Here is a 14712-nt window from a genome sequence, read left to right on the forward strand (position 1 = left end):
CCAAAACACTGAGGACCCCAAAGAGTTATTAGAAGATTGACCAGAATTTTCTCTAGGTTTGTCAAAATTGTAACCTTAGTGGGATCATTCTTCCTAAAATTTCTAGGTTCAGCAGTGTAAGTACCTCTTGCCCTTCTATTTGTATTCCTAAGAAAGTTCTTAAAGTTTTTGGCAAGATAGGCAATCTCTGTAGCAGAGAGCTCATCATCAAATCCACCACCATCAACATCATCAACTGACTTAAGAGCATTGATTTGGATTTGTTCACTTTAGGTAGGTCAGACTCATAGGATTGAAGAGATCCTACAAGCTCATCAACAGGGATGGAGTCCACATCCTTGCTTTCAGTTATGGCAGTCACTTTGGGTCTAAAGTCTTCAGTTAAAGATCTAAGAATCTTTCCTAACAATCTTAGGTTGATCATAGATTTCACCCAAATTAAAAGCAGAATTAACAATATCATTCAGTTTGGCATAAAATTCATCAAAGGATTCATCATCAGACATCCTAATGTTTTCAAACCTAGAAGTTAATTGCTGCAGTTTGTTTATCTTAACTGCCTTTGTGCCTTCATGCACAGTTTGGAGGATTTTCCAAGCAGTATGAGCAACCTCAACATTAGAGATTCTCTTAAATTCCTCCATAGAAACAGCATTAAAGATAGCATTCATAGCTTTGCTATTGAAGCTTGCTGCTTTTTCAGAAGTTTGCCACTCACTCACAGGAGTAGCGGGCTTCTCCCATCCGTATTCAACGGAATTCCAAACCCTTTCATCAATGGATTTCAGGAATGCTTTCATCCTTACTTTCCAATAAGCATAGTTGTTCCCATCAAAATGAGGAGGAACAAACAGAGAGTGTCCATGCTCCATGACAACAGGGGTCAAGGATCAGCTCAGAGATTAAAAATCTCAAACAAAAGAGCTACCACACTCTGATACCACTTGAACGGTTTTAGACCCCTTAAACACACAGATTGCGTAGCCTAGATTAATTAGCCAAGTTGTTACTTAGTCAAATTAAGCAATTCTAGGTTAAAACAATCCAAACAATCATATCAAGAATATAAAGCAGCGGAAAATAAATAACACAAGATATGATCACCCAGGAAACCACACGGTAAAAACCTGGGAGGATTTGACCCACCGATCCTCAAGGCTAACCTGAATTCACTATGAAAGAATTGAAGTTCGTACAAAAGGACTACAAGCTCCCCGCTCGACTTCCTAATGCTACCCACCAGTAGAACTTCCTGACACGACCACGCGCAGGCTCCGAATCCACGGACTACTTCTTTCTTGAATTCCTCAATCAGCTACAAGCTCTAGACTTCTTAAACAACCAGATTGCGTAGCCTAGATTAATTAGCCAAGTTGTTACTTAGTCAAATTAAGCAATTCTAGGTTAAAACAATCCAAACAATCATATCAAGAATATAAAACAGCGGAAAATAAATAACACAAAGATATGATCACCCAAGAAACCACACGGTAAAAAACCTGGGGAGGATTTGACCCACCGATCCTCAAGGCTAACCTGAATTCACTATGAAAGAATTGAAGTTCGTACAAAAGGACTACAACTCCCGCTCGACTTCCTAATGCTACCCCCAGTAGAACTTCCTGCCACCACGACTCCGACCACGGACTTCTCACTACATCACGGACCACTTTTCTTGAACTTCTTCTTCAATCAGCTACAAGCTCCCCGCTTGCTTTTCTTTAAGTTCCAATGGTTGCAACAGTAGTGATCTTCAAGATGTTGAAATCATCTCCACCATGAAAACCCTAAGTTTTGTGTAAAGGAAAGCTCCTCAAAGATCTCACACGAGATTCACACAAAACAGCAATGTATGAGCAACAATACAATATGGACAACCTTTCAAAAACGTGGCTAGGGTTTTGTTTATATACCTAGGGTAAAAACATAAAATGCTAAACGTTTAATGAAGTAGGGCTGAGTTGGAAATTCTGCAGAAATTCAACCTGTGCGATTTTCGATCGATCGAGTCTATTCTTCGATCGATCGAGCCAGGCCGAGAGCCCCAAGTACTTCTGCAGCCACTCGATTCCAACTTTACAATATTAAACCAACTTTGAGCAAGTCTAAATAAGACTAAATACAATATTTTGATCATGGTTTGCCAACATTACAAATTAGAATTCTAAATACATAAAATCCTAAGACCTTAGAACCTAACATATATATATATATATATTATTACTTTTAAATTTTTCCTTCACTTTTTAGAATACTCAAAAAATTAAGTAATGTTAAAAATAATACAGATTTAAATATATAGAACTTACAAACAAAATTTGTTACAAATTACAAAAAGTTAAGGGGTGGAGGAGACAAGAGCTGAGTTTCAAGTCTTTAGAAGGCATTAGGCCGCCTAGGGCCCCCTACGACAAAAAATGCTTTTAAAAAAATAACATTTACAGATATATATATATATATATACACACACACATAGAGATATAAAAAAATATTATTATTTTTAAATTTTTCCTTCACTTTTTAGAATACTCAAAAAATTAAGTAATGCTAAAAATAATACAAATTTAAATATATAGAATTTACAAACAAAATTTGTTACAAATTACAAAAAGTTAGGGGGGTGGAGGAGACAAGGACCGGGTTTCAAGTCTTTAGGAGGAAGTTTCACACAAACATACACTTATATTAAATTATAGTAGAATTTCTATCTTGTATAAAAAAAAATTCAAAAAAGAAAATATTAGAAATACTATAAATTTTACTATATAAAATTTACAAATTAATGTGACAATTAATAAATATAATTGATGGACTTCAACAATTGTGATTGGTATTACATTTTTGTAAGCCTTATATTGTAAAATTTATAAAATCGTTCATTCAAATACTCGTTTATTATATTCTTAAACTATCACCGATTAGTTACATTTGATAAGTATAAACTTGTCAGTGATGTTCGTCGGATGGAGCTAATCCCTTTTCCTTCCCTGTTTGTACACACCGGTGTGGTGCCTGCCACAACGCCTCCGATGCCAAAGTTAGAATATAGGATCTTCTTTGTAAGAAAAATAAAATGAACAAAAATGAGCAAAATAAGCAGTATTCTCTCTTACTTCTTTCGTGGGAGTGTATAGGTTTTATATCTACTCTCATCGTTCCTAGCCGTTGGAGGAGTTATGGAGGTCTTAATGCTCCATTGAGTAACGCCTCAAACCTGGGTAATGAGGTATCAATGTCTTCAAACCGTTCGTACAGCTGGAAGTAAGCTGTTCAGTTGACTGCATTAAAGGGACTGAATTTCCTCGTCAGTACCGTGATCTCCTGCACTGCTCGTCCTGTGAATTTTCTCGTCAGTACCGTGACGATCATTCTCATAGGTGGCTTCGTCAGTGCTTATTTACCTCGTCAACATTTATTACTATATTAATTTGTAAGTTATTTGTAATAATATTTGTTATGCTTCTATCATTTTCATAAAACAAAAAATAAAAATAATAGTCATATTAAAAAGTAAGAATAATAGATATTTTTTTTATATATAATAAATCATGAAGTAAAATACTAGTTAAATACTTATTTTTAATAATAAAAAAAGGACCAATTTAAAGCTATCGCCTTACGTCCCCAAATTTGCTAAGCCAACCCTAAATGGCTGCATACGCAAGTTTCAAAGTATGCCAGTTGGTGCACATGCTTTGGTCGAAAGATATTAGCTACTAAACATTATAAGTTCAATCAATTTCTTTTCTCATTTGTCGCAAAGGACAAACCTTTTCTTTTATTAAAAAAAAAATAGTAAGTATTATTTTAGCCAATTTTGTCTTTTTGAACTTTTCAAATGTGTCAAATTGACACTTAGTCTATTGTTTAAATTGACTAACGTTAACATGACACACAGATGAACAAAAATTACTAAACACAATTGCAACCAATTGAGAGAGAGGATCTTTCGATTGAATTGTTGCGTCACTGAACTTAGTGAGCTTGCCTTTGATCTCATCATTCGACTACAACAACTACAATTGTTCTGGCTGTGCACCACTAAAATATGGTATTTTTTTAGATTAGCTGATACTAATACTCTAAGGATGTATAGGCCTAATTGCACTTGACCAAACTATCTACAATGTCTTATAGACGGACAAAATTGCTAAATGTCCTGTTTGGGCAAACTAAGCAGCATTTTGTCCTATTTTTTAAACTAATTAGAGGAATACTCTTCTTTTAAAACTCGATTTTCTCAAAATCGAGTTATTAAAAAAAATAATAATAATAATTTCAAGAGCCCTATAGCGGCGTTTTTAAGGACCTATAGTGACATTTTCAGGACCTATAGTGATGTTTTGTAACTCGACCTTCATTAAATTGAGTTTTAGGCAATTTTTTAAAATTTTTTTGCCTATAACTTGATTTTATATAAGTCGACTTACAAAACGCCACTATATGTCCTGAAAACGTCACTATAGGCCCTTAAAAACGTCGTTATAGGGTCTAACTTGATTTTTAGAAAATCGATTTTCAAAAGAGGAGCATTTCCCTAATTAGTTTTAAAAATAGGGCAAAACGCTGCTTAGTTTGCCCAAACAGGGTATTTAGCAATTTTGTCCTCTTATAGACTATTACTAGTTTCAATCAAATTTCAAAGACAGAATTGAGAAAATATCTAAAATGTATCAATGATCTTATTGATTCTAGACTGTTTCTATACATACATACATATTTATATATATATATATATATATATATATGAACCAGAGTGAAGAAACTAAGAACATTAGCATCAATGGTGTTAAAAATTTGTGATAATTGCAGTTAAGTCACTTGTGGTTTGGCTGGTTTTAACTAGCCTACCCATCATTTAAAAAGTATCACTTAACCCACCTGAGGTGTCCTCCATTAGACATCCATAACCCACCTCACCATTTTCACCGTTAAAAAAAAAAAAAAAAAAATCAAGATCTAAAGTTAGGATTTTATAAAATTAATATTCTCATTTCAACCTCAAAGCTCTTCCTAACAATAGTGACAAGAATGAAGAATGAAACAAATTCCAGCCTCAATCTATTTGTGTTTTCCTGACAACAATTTGTTAGAAATCTCCTTCTATCTCTCCCTCTTTCCCTTTCTGTTTTCTCTCAACTAAACCAAATTTGTCTCTCTTCTCTTCTCACTCCCTCATCTCAAGTAGCTATGAACAAGCACTAGCTTGGTTGCTCTGCCGTTTATCGCTACCAATAGTCTTTGTTGGTTGTGCCGCTTGAATTGATCTCATCTTTCTATCTTTTTCATTACAAGAAACCCACAATTGAAGTTCTTTCTCCACTGATCTGCCATGACTGAGTTCATGTTCGCTAGGTCCCTATTCATTGCTGTCGTTTTCCAAGTGGTTTTGTGGTTGTGTGTTCTTTTATTTTGTCTCGATTTGTTCACGGTGATGAATTGGAACTCTTGGGTTCTCTATTGGATGGTTTTTGGAAGGGTGGTTGTTTCTATGTATTTGGATTTGGATTTTTGGGGTGTATTTGATGAGATGTGGTTTTTTATTTGGGTTTGTGGGTTGTAGTGCTTAGCTGGTGGTGTGGTGAAGATGGGGTTAGTGGTGGAGATTGGGTTTGTGGGTCGTAATGCTTTGCAAAGGAGCCCTTGCTTGTATTAAGAAAGCATCTTGGTAGACAAACAACACATAAAAAAATGTAAGGTGGGGTTGCTTTAGTTTTGGGTTATGTTTTGTTAGATTGAAAGCTTCAAAACATCTCTTTGGTGTATTTTATTCCTAATTTTTTTTTCTCCCTAAAAAATCACAAATGAGGACACCTAAATCCACACCAATGCCGTGACTACCCAATACCCACCCAAAAAATTTGTTTGCTGCCCTTTGTTCATACATTTGCAGAAGTTTTTCACAATTGAAATGGCATTTGCAGAAGTTTTTTTTTTTTTTTTTGGAGGAGAGAGACATAAAATATTATTGAAAAGACATTTTTATCATTGTTTTTCTAATGGAAAATGGTGAGCTGGGTTACGGATGTCTAACGGAGGACACGTCAAGTGGGTTAAGTGACACTTTTTAAACCACGAGTAAGTTTAGTTAAAACCGGCCAAACCATAGGTGGGTTAACTGCAATTATCCCTAAAAATTTAGATTTTGGCACAAAGAAAAAGCTATTTTATCTAATTTAACTCACCACTTTACAACTCACCCCACATCAATGCTCTTATTTTTCACAACACAACTAAACACAATTCATTTATTTATTATTTTCTCTCTCTTTTTCTATCTCTCTTTAAACCACCAAACCCATAGCCTCTCTTCTTCTCTGTCTCTCTATCTTCTTCTTCTCCCTCTCTTCAACCCACAACCACCACTGTACCACCATCACAACCACCAAATCCACATCCATATCAAACACAAACCCACGTATGAATATACACAACCAAAATTTGATCAAGCACAACCCACAACCAAAACCTAAAATCCGATCCAATCAAACAACCAAAACCCAAAATTTGATAAGATCAAACTAGGGATGGCAATTTCGCCCTGCCCCGCTTGACCTGCCCCTCTCTACTTCTTTCTTATGGGGTGAGATTCTAGCCCTGTACCACGAGGTGGGTTGGGGATGACTTTAGACTTTTTAGACCCAACCTCCCCGATCCCGCCCCACCCCCGCCCAACCCCACGTTGATAAAGGTTAAATTATAAATTTTTCATACCCTAAACCCTACTATTTAAACAAACACATCATTAACTTATTTTATTCTACCTAACAAGGCTTTTTGCTTCTTCTTTTTCTCTAGCAAGGTTGGAAATAAGGTACCAATTTTAAAATTTTTTTTGTCTTTATTATAAACAAATTTATATACTATTAAATCATTGATTTTGTATTATAAGATTTTTATTTTTGTTGTGATATTGTCTTGTTAAACATTTTAATAATATTATTCAATTTTTGCTAAAAATTAGTTTGATTTGATGGAATAAATTTATTTGTAATTTTAAGTATAATTTTATTAACGAAAGAGGTTTTATTAAAAACAATTGTAATAGTTGTAGGCAAATTAACAAGAACTAGAATTTTACAGGGTGGAACGGGGCCCTAAGAGGCGAGGATGGGGCAAGAAAATTTTTCCCGTTATGCAAGGCAGGGCAGGGATGGGGTAAGACGCAGGACGGGGGCGAAGACCCCATCCTTTGGACCTGCCCCACCCTGCCTCATTGCCATCCCTAGATCAAACACAACCCACAACCTGATTTCAACCCAAAATCCAACCCATAGCCAAAGCCAAAATTAACAACCACCACCACCGTCAAAATCCAAGAAACCCACAGCCAAAATGGCAAAATCAATCACCGCCACCAAACCCATAACCAAACTCACAAAAGTCAGCCAAAATGAAAATCAATCACCACCATTGCCATAGCCAAAATCCACAAAACCACACCCAAAATCAACCACTACCACCAAACCTAGAGAGAGAGAGAGAGAGAGAGAGAGAGTCTCTCTCTCTCTCTCTCTCTCTCTCTCTCTCTCTCTCTCTCTCTCTCTGAGAGAAGAGAAAAAGAAAGGAAAGGCACCAAAGAAGAAAGACAAAAGAGGTGAAGAAAGAAAAAAGAAAAGAGAGAAAGAGAGAAGCTCAAGAGACGTACCAGTACCAACAAAAGAAAAAAGAAAAAAGAAAAAAAAAGTGAAAAGTGAGAGAGAATAGGTCTCGATAACTAAATGATGATAGTAAGTAATCAAAATAGGACTTGATATTGGACATTCTTAGATATGTACAGCCTAATCTAGCACAATGTAATTCTTGTTCATTAAGATCTAAACTAGGCAGCTAGATTGCTATCAGCATATCACAAATTAAAGCATTTACATCCACAAAGCTAAACAATTAGGACCAAAAAGGCAAGCAATCAGGACTAAGTAATAAGTTTTAATGGATTTCTCCTTACAAAATGAGGTCAAATAAAGATTATTTGGTTTCATTTACAGGCATTTTGGAAGTGAATTTCTTAATGTAAAGTTAGACGTGTGAAAGGGTGAAGCTATACTTAATGTCAATAATTCATGGTAGATTAGTACATGCCAATTATTTTATAACGAGAAAAATAACAGTTACAAATCTTCTCAAAAAATAAAAATTAACTGTTACAATTACAAATACTTCTATCATCACTCATTACTAAAGTAATAAGTTGATGTTCATCTTCTATCATTACACACCATTTGGGTTGTATTGGTTATTTAATGATGATAAATTCTTGTGCTCTCAAAACTTAATAATGAATGTTTTCTCTTGCAAATAATTGGCACAAATAATTTGGATCAAATTATTGCAACAGTATTTTTATTGTAATAGATAATTACATCAAACTTATTATATCAATAGATTGTAAAATAATTCATTGCAATAAGCCATCAGTTCAAAATTTTCATTGCAATAGATTGAAAAAATAATTTGTATCAATTTATTGCAATGATTTCTTCATTTTAAGTTATTGCAACAAATTTTCCTAATTATTGTTATTGCAGCTAATTATTGTTAATTCAATAATTTAAGATTTTTAAGTTACTATTGCAACAACTTTTAACTTATTGATGTGAGTGGTCCCTTTAAAAACTATAATGATTATTAAGATTCTCTAAATCAAAATGAAATTTTCCTAAAACAAATAAAATGAAATGAAATCCCAACATGCATATGGTGTTGCACTTCATGTCTAAGCATATACTATTGCAATGTCTTATTTTCTTATCCCATGGACTGTGTGTGGTTGTGTAGGAAATTACTAAGTCTTTCCCTCCTGATGGGCATTTCTCTCTTCTACTTTCTACCACTGACATCACATTTTTTTTTCAAGGAAAATGATAAAATCATTAACTATTTTACAATTTTTCTTTTACAAAATGTTGATGTAGTAGGTGATTATTGATAAGTAAAAGATAATGTTACTGGTGGACCTATATGAAAATCAGTAAGAATTTTTCAGGTTGATAGTTTGTAAAAATGTTGAAAGAAAAATTAAATTTATAAAATATTTTACAATTAATATTTTTACAAATTACTGACGTGGTAGGTGGTTTTTGGTAAGTAAAAATATTGTGTTACTGGTAGACCCAAATAAGAACCAATAAGAATTTTTCAAAACGATCATTTGTAAAAATATTGTAAAAGAATTTGTTCATGTAGTATTAATTCCCTTTTAATTACCAATAACTGCCCACCACATAAGCAATTAAATTTTTTTTTATAAAATAGATTCATGTCCTACCAACTTGGCATGAAAGCAATGTGATTAATAAGATGACAGTGAGTGATCAGAATAGGTCTCGATATTGGACATTCTTAGACATGGACAGCCTAATCTAGCACAATGTAATTCTTGTTCATTAAGATCCAAACTAAGCAGTAAGATTGCTATCAGCATACCACAAATTAAAGCATCTGCACCCAGAAAGCTTAACAATTAGAACCAAAAAGGCAAGCAATCAGGCCTAAGTAATAAGTTCTAATGGATTTCTCCTTACAAAATGAGGTCAAATAAAGATTATTTGGTTTAATCTACCGGCATTTCAGAAGTGAATTTTTTGATGTAAAGTTTGATGTGTGAAAGGGTGAAAATATACATAATGTCAATAAGTCATGGTAGACTAGTACATGTCAATTATTTTTTAACAAGAAAAGTAACTGTTACAAATCTTTTCAAAAAATTAAAATTAAAATTAACTTTTACAATTACAAATACTTCTATCATTACATGTCAGTCTAGTAATAAGTTGTGGTTCATTGTCTTTCATTACACACCATTTGAGTTGTATTGGTTATATAATGATGATACATTCTTTTACTCTTAAAGCTTAATAATGAATGTTTTCTCTTGCCCTTTTTGTTAACAATCAATGCTCAATATCTCCCTTTTAATAAGGTCTCCAAACAATGCCAGTGGAGAGATTTTGAGGGTCACTGTCGTAATATACTTTATCATCACTACGCAAGAGAGAGAGAGAGAGTGCAACTGCTAAAGCTTGTCCCAACTATCTAGTGGAATGTGATGACATTAAGATAACATTAAAATGAATTATTCAATAAACTACATAAAATTTAATTACCATATAAGATAAGTATATTAAAATAGGAACATAGGGCACACTCTTCCATAAGCAAATGCCTTTTTGTTTTCAATTTTATACTTTCAAAACTTGTTTTTCTTGGAGTTTTGAGAAATTTCTCTCAAGAACAGCTTTTTAGTGTTTTTTAGCATTCAAAACCTGTTTGGCAATATTTTAGGTTTGGACAAATTACAACTTACCCACATGTGGTTTAACCGAAATTTAAGTTGCCTACTTGTGATTTGAAATTTAACAATTTACCTACTTAAGGTTAATTCATTTAGAGTTCCATAATCAATCTCTGTTAAAAATATGGCTCAATATGTAATTTTGCTCAACTTTTATGTTTCTCTCCTCCAAAAACACAAAAATAGAATATCTACTTTATAGGGTTTTCAAAGTTAGGTTCTTCTCTAATTGCTCTATCATGGAAGCTAGAAATTCTAGATCAGGATCTTATGCTTGGACAAGTATCTTGCATGGTTGGGATGTACTTCTAAGGGGACGTAGATGGCGTATTGGAGATGGCAAATCAGTGAGCATCTAGCAGGATTTTTGGTTACCAAGGAAAATCCACCTCATGTTCTCTCCCCTTTGCTTGAGTCATTGGCTGACGCCAAAGTGAAAATTCTCATTGATGTTTCGACTAGACCGTGAAATCACAATTTAATTTATGGTATTCTTATTTTGGAGGAAGCAGAGCTCATCAAACAACTGCCTCTATCAAAGGTGGAGACTAATGATAGCCTTTTTTGGCCTTACAAGCAAAAGGGGGAGTACACATGCAAGTCGGGGTACTGTTTTTTGAAGGAAGAAGTTGACCTCGATTTTACTGGAATTCCTTTGGACCGTGACAAAGAATTATGGAGAAGTATTTGGTCATTACATGTACCGAATAAAGTTAAAAACCTTTTTTGGAGGGCTTGCCGAGAATCACTGCCTTCGAAAGCGAATTTGGTGTGTCAAACCATCATCGGTTGCCCAGTTTGTGATTGGTGTAAACAGGAGCCAGTGACAGCGTTGCATGCTCTATCAGTCCCCATCAAATTGCCTCTGTGGCAGAAGATCGACTTGCAGAATTTTTGTCAGTACAGCTAACCCCTCGGTCTCTCCCTCCTAGGACACGGGGTCAATGGTGAGCTCCATTGTTGGGCACGATAAAGATAAACTTTGACGGAGCCATTTTCACCAAGGAGCGCAAGCCAGGGATTGGAGTGGTGCTACGTGATGCCCATGGTTCAATGCTGGCCTCTTTATCTCAGTAACTGTCACATGTTTACAGTCTACCGGAGATTGAAGCAGAGGCTGCGTCATTGGATCTTCAGTTTGCTGCGGATTTGGGATTCAATCAGGTGGCGGTCTTAGAAGGAGATTCTCAGGTTCTTATGATAGCACTGATTAGCAACAGTTTGCTTTTGTCCTTTAATGGTTTGCTTATTGATGATGTAGGATTTGGCGCTAGATTTTTTACTCAATTACGTTACTCTCATATAAAGAGAAAATGTAATAAATTTACTCATAATTTAGCTTGATATGTTTTATGTATTTTGAATTTGTTGTACGGATGAAAGATGTTTCACCTCTTTTTCTTTCTGTTGTTTAAGCTGATATTGCCAGTTTTTCTTAATGAAATGAATTATGTTTTCTCTATAATAAAAAATAGTACACATTTATGTCGTTTACACATTCTTCTTGGCGTTTTACTTCTTTCTTTTCAATTTCTTCTTGGCAGTGCTTTCTTTCTTCTTTTCTCGATCTCTTTGATAGTTTCCTTAATAACGGAGGAAAATCGAAAGGTGAGGTGGGTCAGTATTAGGGCCAGCACATGCAAATGATAGATTGGAGAGTCAGCAATCACAAAAATAAAAGTAAAACCACACTTTGCAAGTAAAAGAACAATAATGGGTCTAGACTTTACGATAGACCATGACATTCAATTTTTAAAAAGCCCACGTGTCTACATCCCATTGGGCTACACGTACGACATATGACGTTTCCCATTGGGTCTAGACGTACAAGATATGAGGTTTTAAGTCTTTTTAAGGTCTGCTTAATTTGCCATAATATATGTACTCTTTGTGTTCACCAACTCTCGTGGCCTCTTCATACTTGAACTTAATTTCTCAATCAAGCAGTACTAGCCCCCTTCAGTACTTTTGGTTGAGTTTGAGATATCAATTCAAAGCTATAGAGCCATGGCGGAGGAAAAGGTTTGTCAATTTTGTAATTGTTATATTAAATGAACAAATTCACCATTTTTCTTATTAACTTAAACTTTTGAAAAAATAATTAATCTAATATGATATCAGAGAAAAATATTCTAAGTTTAATTCTCTATATCCATCTTGTCTTATTTAAAATTTTCACGTGTGGAGCTGAGCTCTCACTCAATTTCATTATATTAAATGAATAAATTCGCACTTCATTCACAAACACAATCATTAAGTTTTCATGTCAGAACCTGATACTGTTTTTTCTGATTCTTCTGCGGACAAAATCACCAAGTTTCTCTTTTTGCTCATAATTGTTCTTCGGCTTTTCTATTCTCTTCTGCCTAAATGTGGATAACATACTTACAATTTCTCTGCTGCTATTATAGAAAACAACATTTATGTGGATCAAGGTCGACCTTCAATGCCCTCGCTGCCGCAAGAAGATCAAGAAATTGCTTTGTCAAATCCCTCGTGAGTCTCTCTTTCTTAAGTTCAATTTTAGGGTATATATGAATGTGCAAGTTTGTGTTTTTATGTGGCTAAATAATAAATAAATAAATAACGAAAACTGAGTTATTACGTGTTGGTAATTTTTGTGAACAAAAGAAGTACAAGACCAACAATACAAGGAGAAGGAAAACTTGGTGGTAATAAAAGTGGTATGTTGCAGTCCTGAAAAGGTAAAGCAAAAGATAATTTGCAAGGGTGGTGATACCATTAAGAGCATTGAGATCAAAGAGACTGAGAAGAAGACCAAGCCACCACCTAAGCAGGAGAACCCACCAGAAAAAACTGCTGAGCCTGAGGAGAAGCCACCACCAAAAGAACATCCTGAACCGGTTTCAAAGCCTCCTGTTGAACCGGTTTGTGTGCCTGTACAGCCGGTTGGATTTGGGACTTGTTGTACGGAATGTTCTGAGGGTCGTGGTGGGGGGCCATGCCTTTATGGTCTTGGTAGGCCACCACTAACACCAAAACCGGTTCCAGTGCCGGTTCCTGTGCCTGTACCGGATTACCCAGTTGGGTTTGGGACGTGTTGTACGGAATGTTCTGAGGGTCGTGGTGGGGGGCCATGCTTTTATGGTCTTGGTAGGCCACCACTAACACCAAAACCGGTTCCACTGGCGGTTCCTGTACCTGTACCGGCTAACCCGGTTGGATTTGGGACGTGTTGTACGGAATGCTATGAGGGTCGTGATGGGGGGCCATGCCATTATGGTCATGGTAGGCCAACCGCATGTTATGATGGCTACTATGGAAGGCCCATTTATGATAGTTATGGTGGAGGGTGGTATAGAAGGAGTTGTTATACTTATGTGAGTCGATGTGATTGTGATTACTTCGGTGAAGAACCTTCCTCCGGATGCACCAGCATGTGATGATAAGGGTGATCATGTTCTAGTTGCCTACTTGCAAGTAAAAAAATATGTTCTAGACTCTCGTTGCCTATGGCTATATATGTCACATGGTCCGCGTGGGTTTGAACTTTCTTTTGTTGGTTTGTAGGATGTATATGATATGGGTTTGGTTAATGAGTATGCACGGTTGGGGACAAATGGTTGTTCATTTTAGTGTTACTTTACTTGAGTTGTAATAATTTATTAAATGTTAAAAACCTTCCATTAATCATCCCCTCTCCAATGTGTATAGTCTACTGTTTAATTTGATTTCTCGTTTTAACTAATTTTAATGACTTCTTTCTTGCATTAGGCGACTTAGGGCCCATTAGTAGTGAAAGGCCTCAAATGTAGGAAAAATATACCTTGCATTAGATACATGTTTCTTATCTCTCACAACTTAATGATTTAGGTTGGCTTGAGATTATTTATGGTTAAATTCCAGGAGATTAAAATGGATTTTCTTTACAATGTACTTTTAGGGAGACTCTGGTTCCACGCAACAAGTGCAGTTTTATCTACCCTCCACTGGAAATTTAAGTTCATTTCTAAGAATAGTTGGTGACCATGTTGGTAGGGACCTATGATTATTTATCAAGAGTTGTCCATACCTTACATTGATGCAAATGCTTTTTTAGGAAGCATCTTTCCACAGTTTCGAACTAGTTTCTTTGATCCACAATGCTTCTGAAGCTAATCTAGGATGGCCCGCAACAGTTTTGATGGCTGCGAAGGAGATGCTCAAATTTGAGTACAAGTTAGGCCAAGGTCGTAGCATATACCCAATGCGAGGTACACAATATTCTCCCAAATATATGAGGGAAAAAAATTATTTTCTTATATATATATATATATATATGGAGATATAAAAAAAAATATTACTTTCATATATTCTCCCAAATATATGAGGGAAAAAAATTATTTTCTTATATATATATATATATATATGGAGATATAAAAAAAAATATTACTTTCACATTTTTCCTCTAATTTTAA

General features: G+C 35.0%; 2 protein-coding genes across 2 annotated transcripts in view; both read left to right on the top strand.

The window, feature by feature from the left end:
• The window catches only part of LOC111985511 (pollen-specific leucine-rich repeat extensin-like protein 1), a 45548-nt gene that overhangs the window by 745 nt on the left and 30091 nt on the right, over positions 1-14712 (top strand). The gene's annotated exons all lie outside the window — the stretch shown is intronic.
• On the top strand, positions 12155-13950 carry LOC111985522 (protein PYRICULARIA ORYZAE RESISTANCE 21). The gene is made up of 3 exons (XM_024017176.2): positions 12155-12316; positions 12706-12790; positions 12926-13950. The coding sequence occupies exons 1-3, from the start codon at positions 12302-12304 to the stop codon at positions 13696-13698; spliced, it is 873 nt and encodes a 290-aa protein (XP_023872944.2). The 5' UTR covers positions 12155-12301; the 3' UTR covers positions 13699-13950.

This window comes from Quercus suber, unplaced genomic scaffold, assembly GCF_002906115.3.
Source record: "Quercus suber isolate HL8 unplaced genomic scaffold, Cork oak 2.0 scaffold_10, whole genome shotgun sequence".
Lineage (NCBI taxonomy): Eukaryota > Viridiplantae > Streptophyta > Magnoliopsida > Fagales > Fagaceae > Quercus > Quercus suber.

What these genes read in the sequence shown, in the direction of transcription:
- LOC111985522 (XM_024017176.2), top strand. An exon ending in ATTGCTTTGTCAAATCCCTC is followed by an intron (nt 12,791 to 12,925) that starts GTGAGTCTCTCT and finishes TGTGAACAAAAG; the next exon opens with AAGTACAAGACCAACAATAC.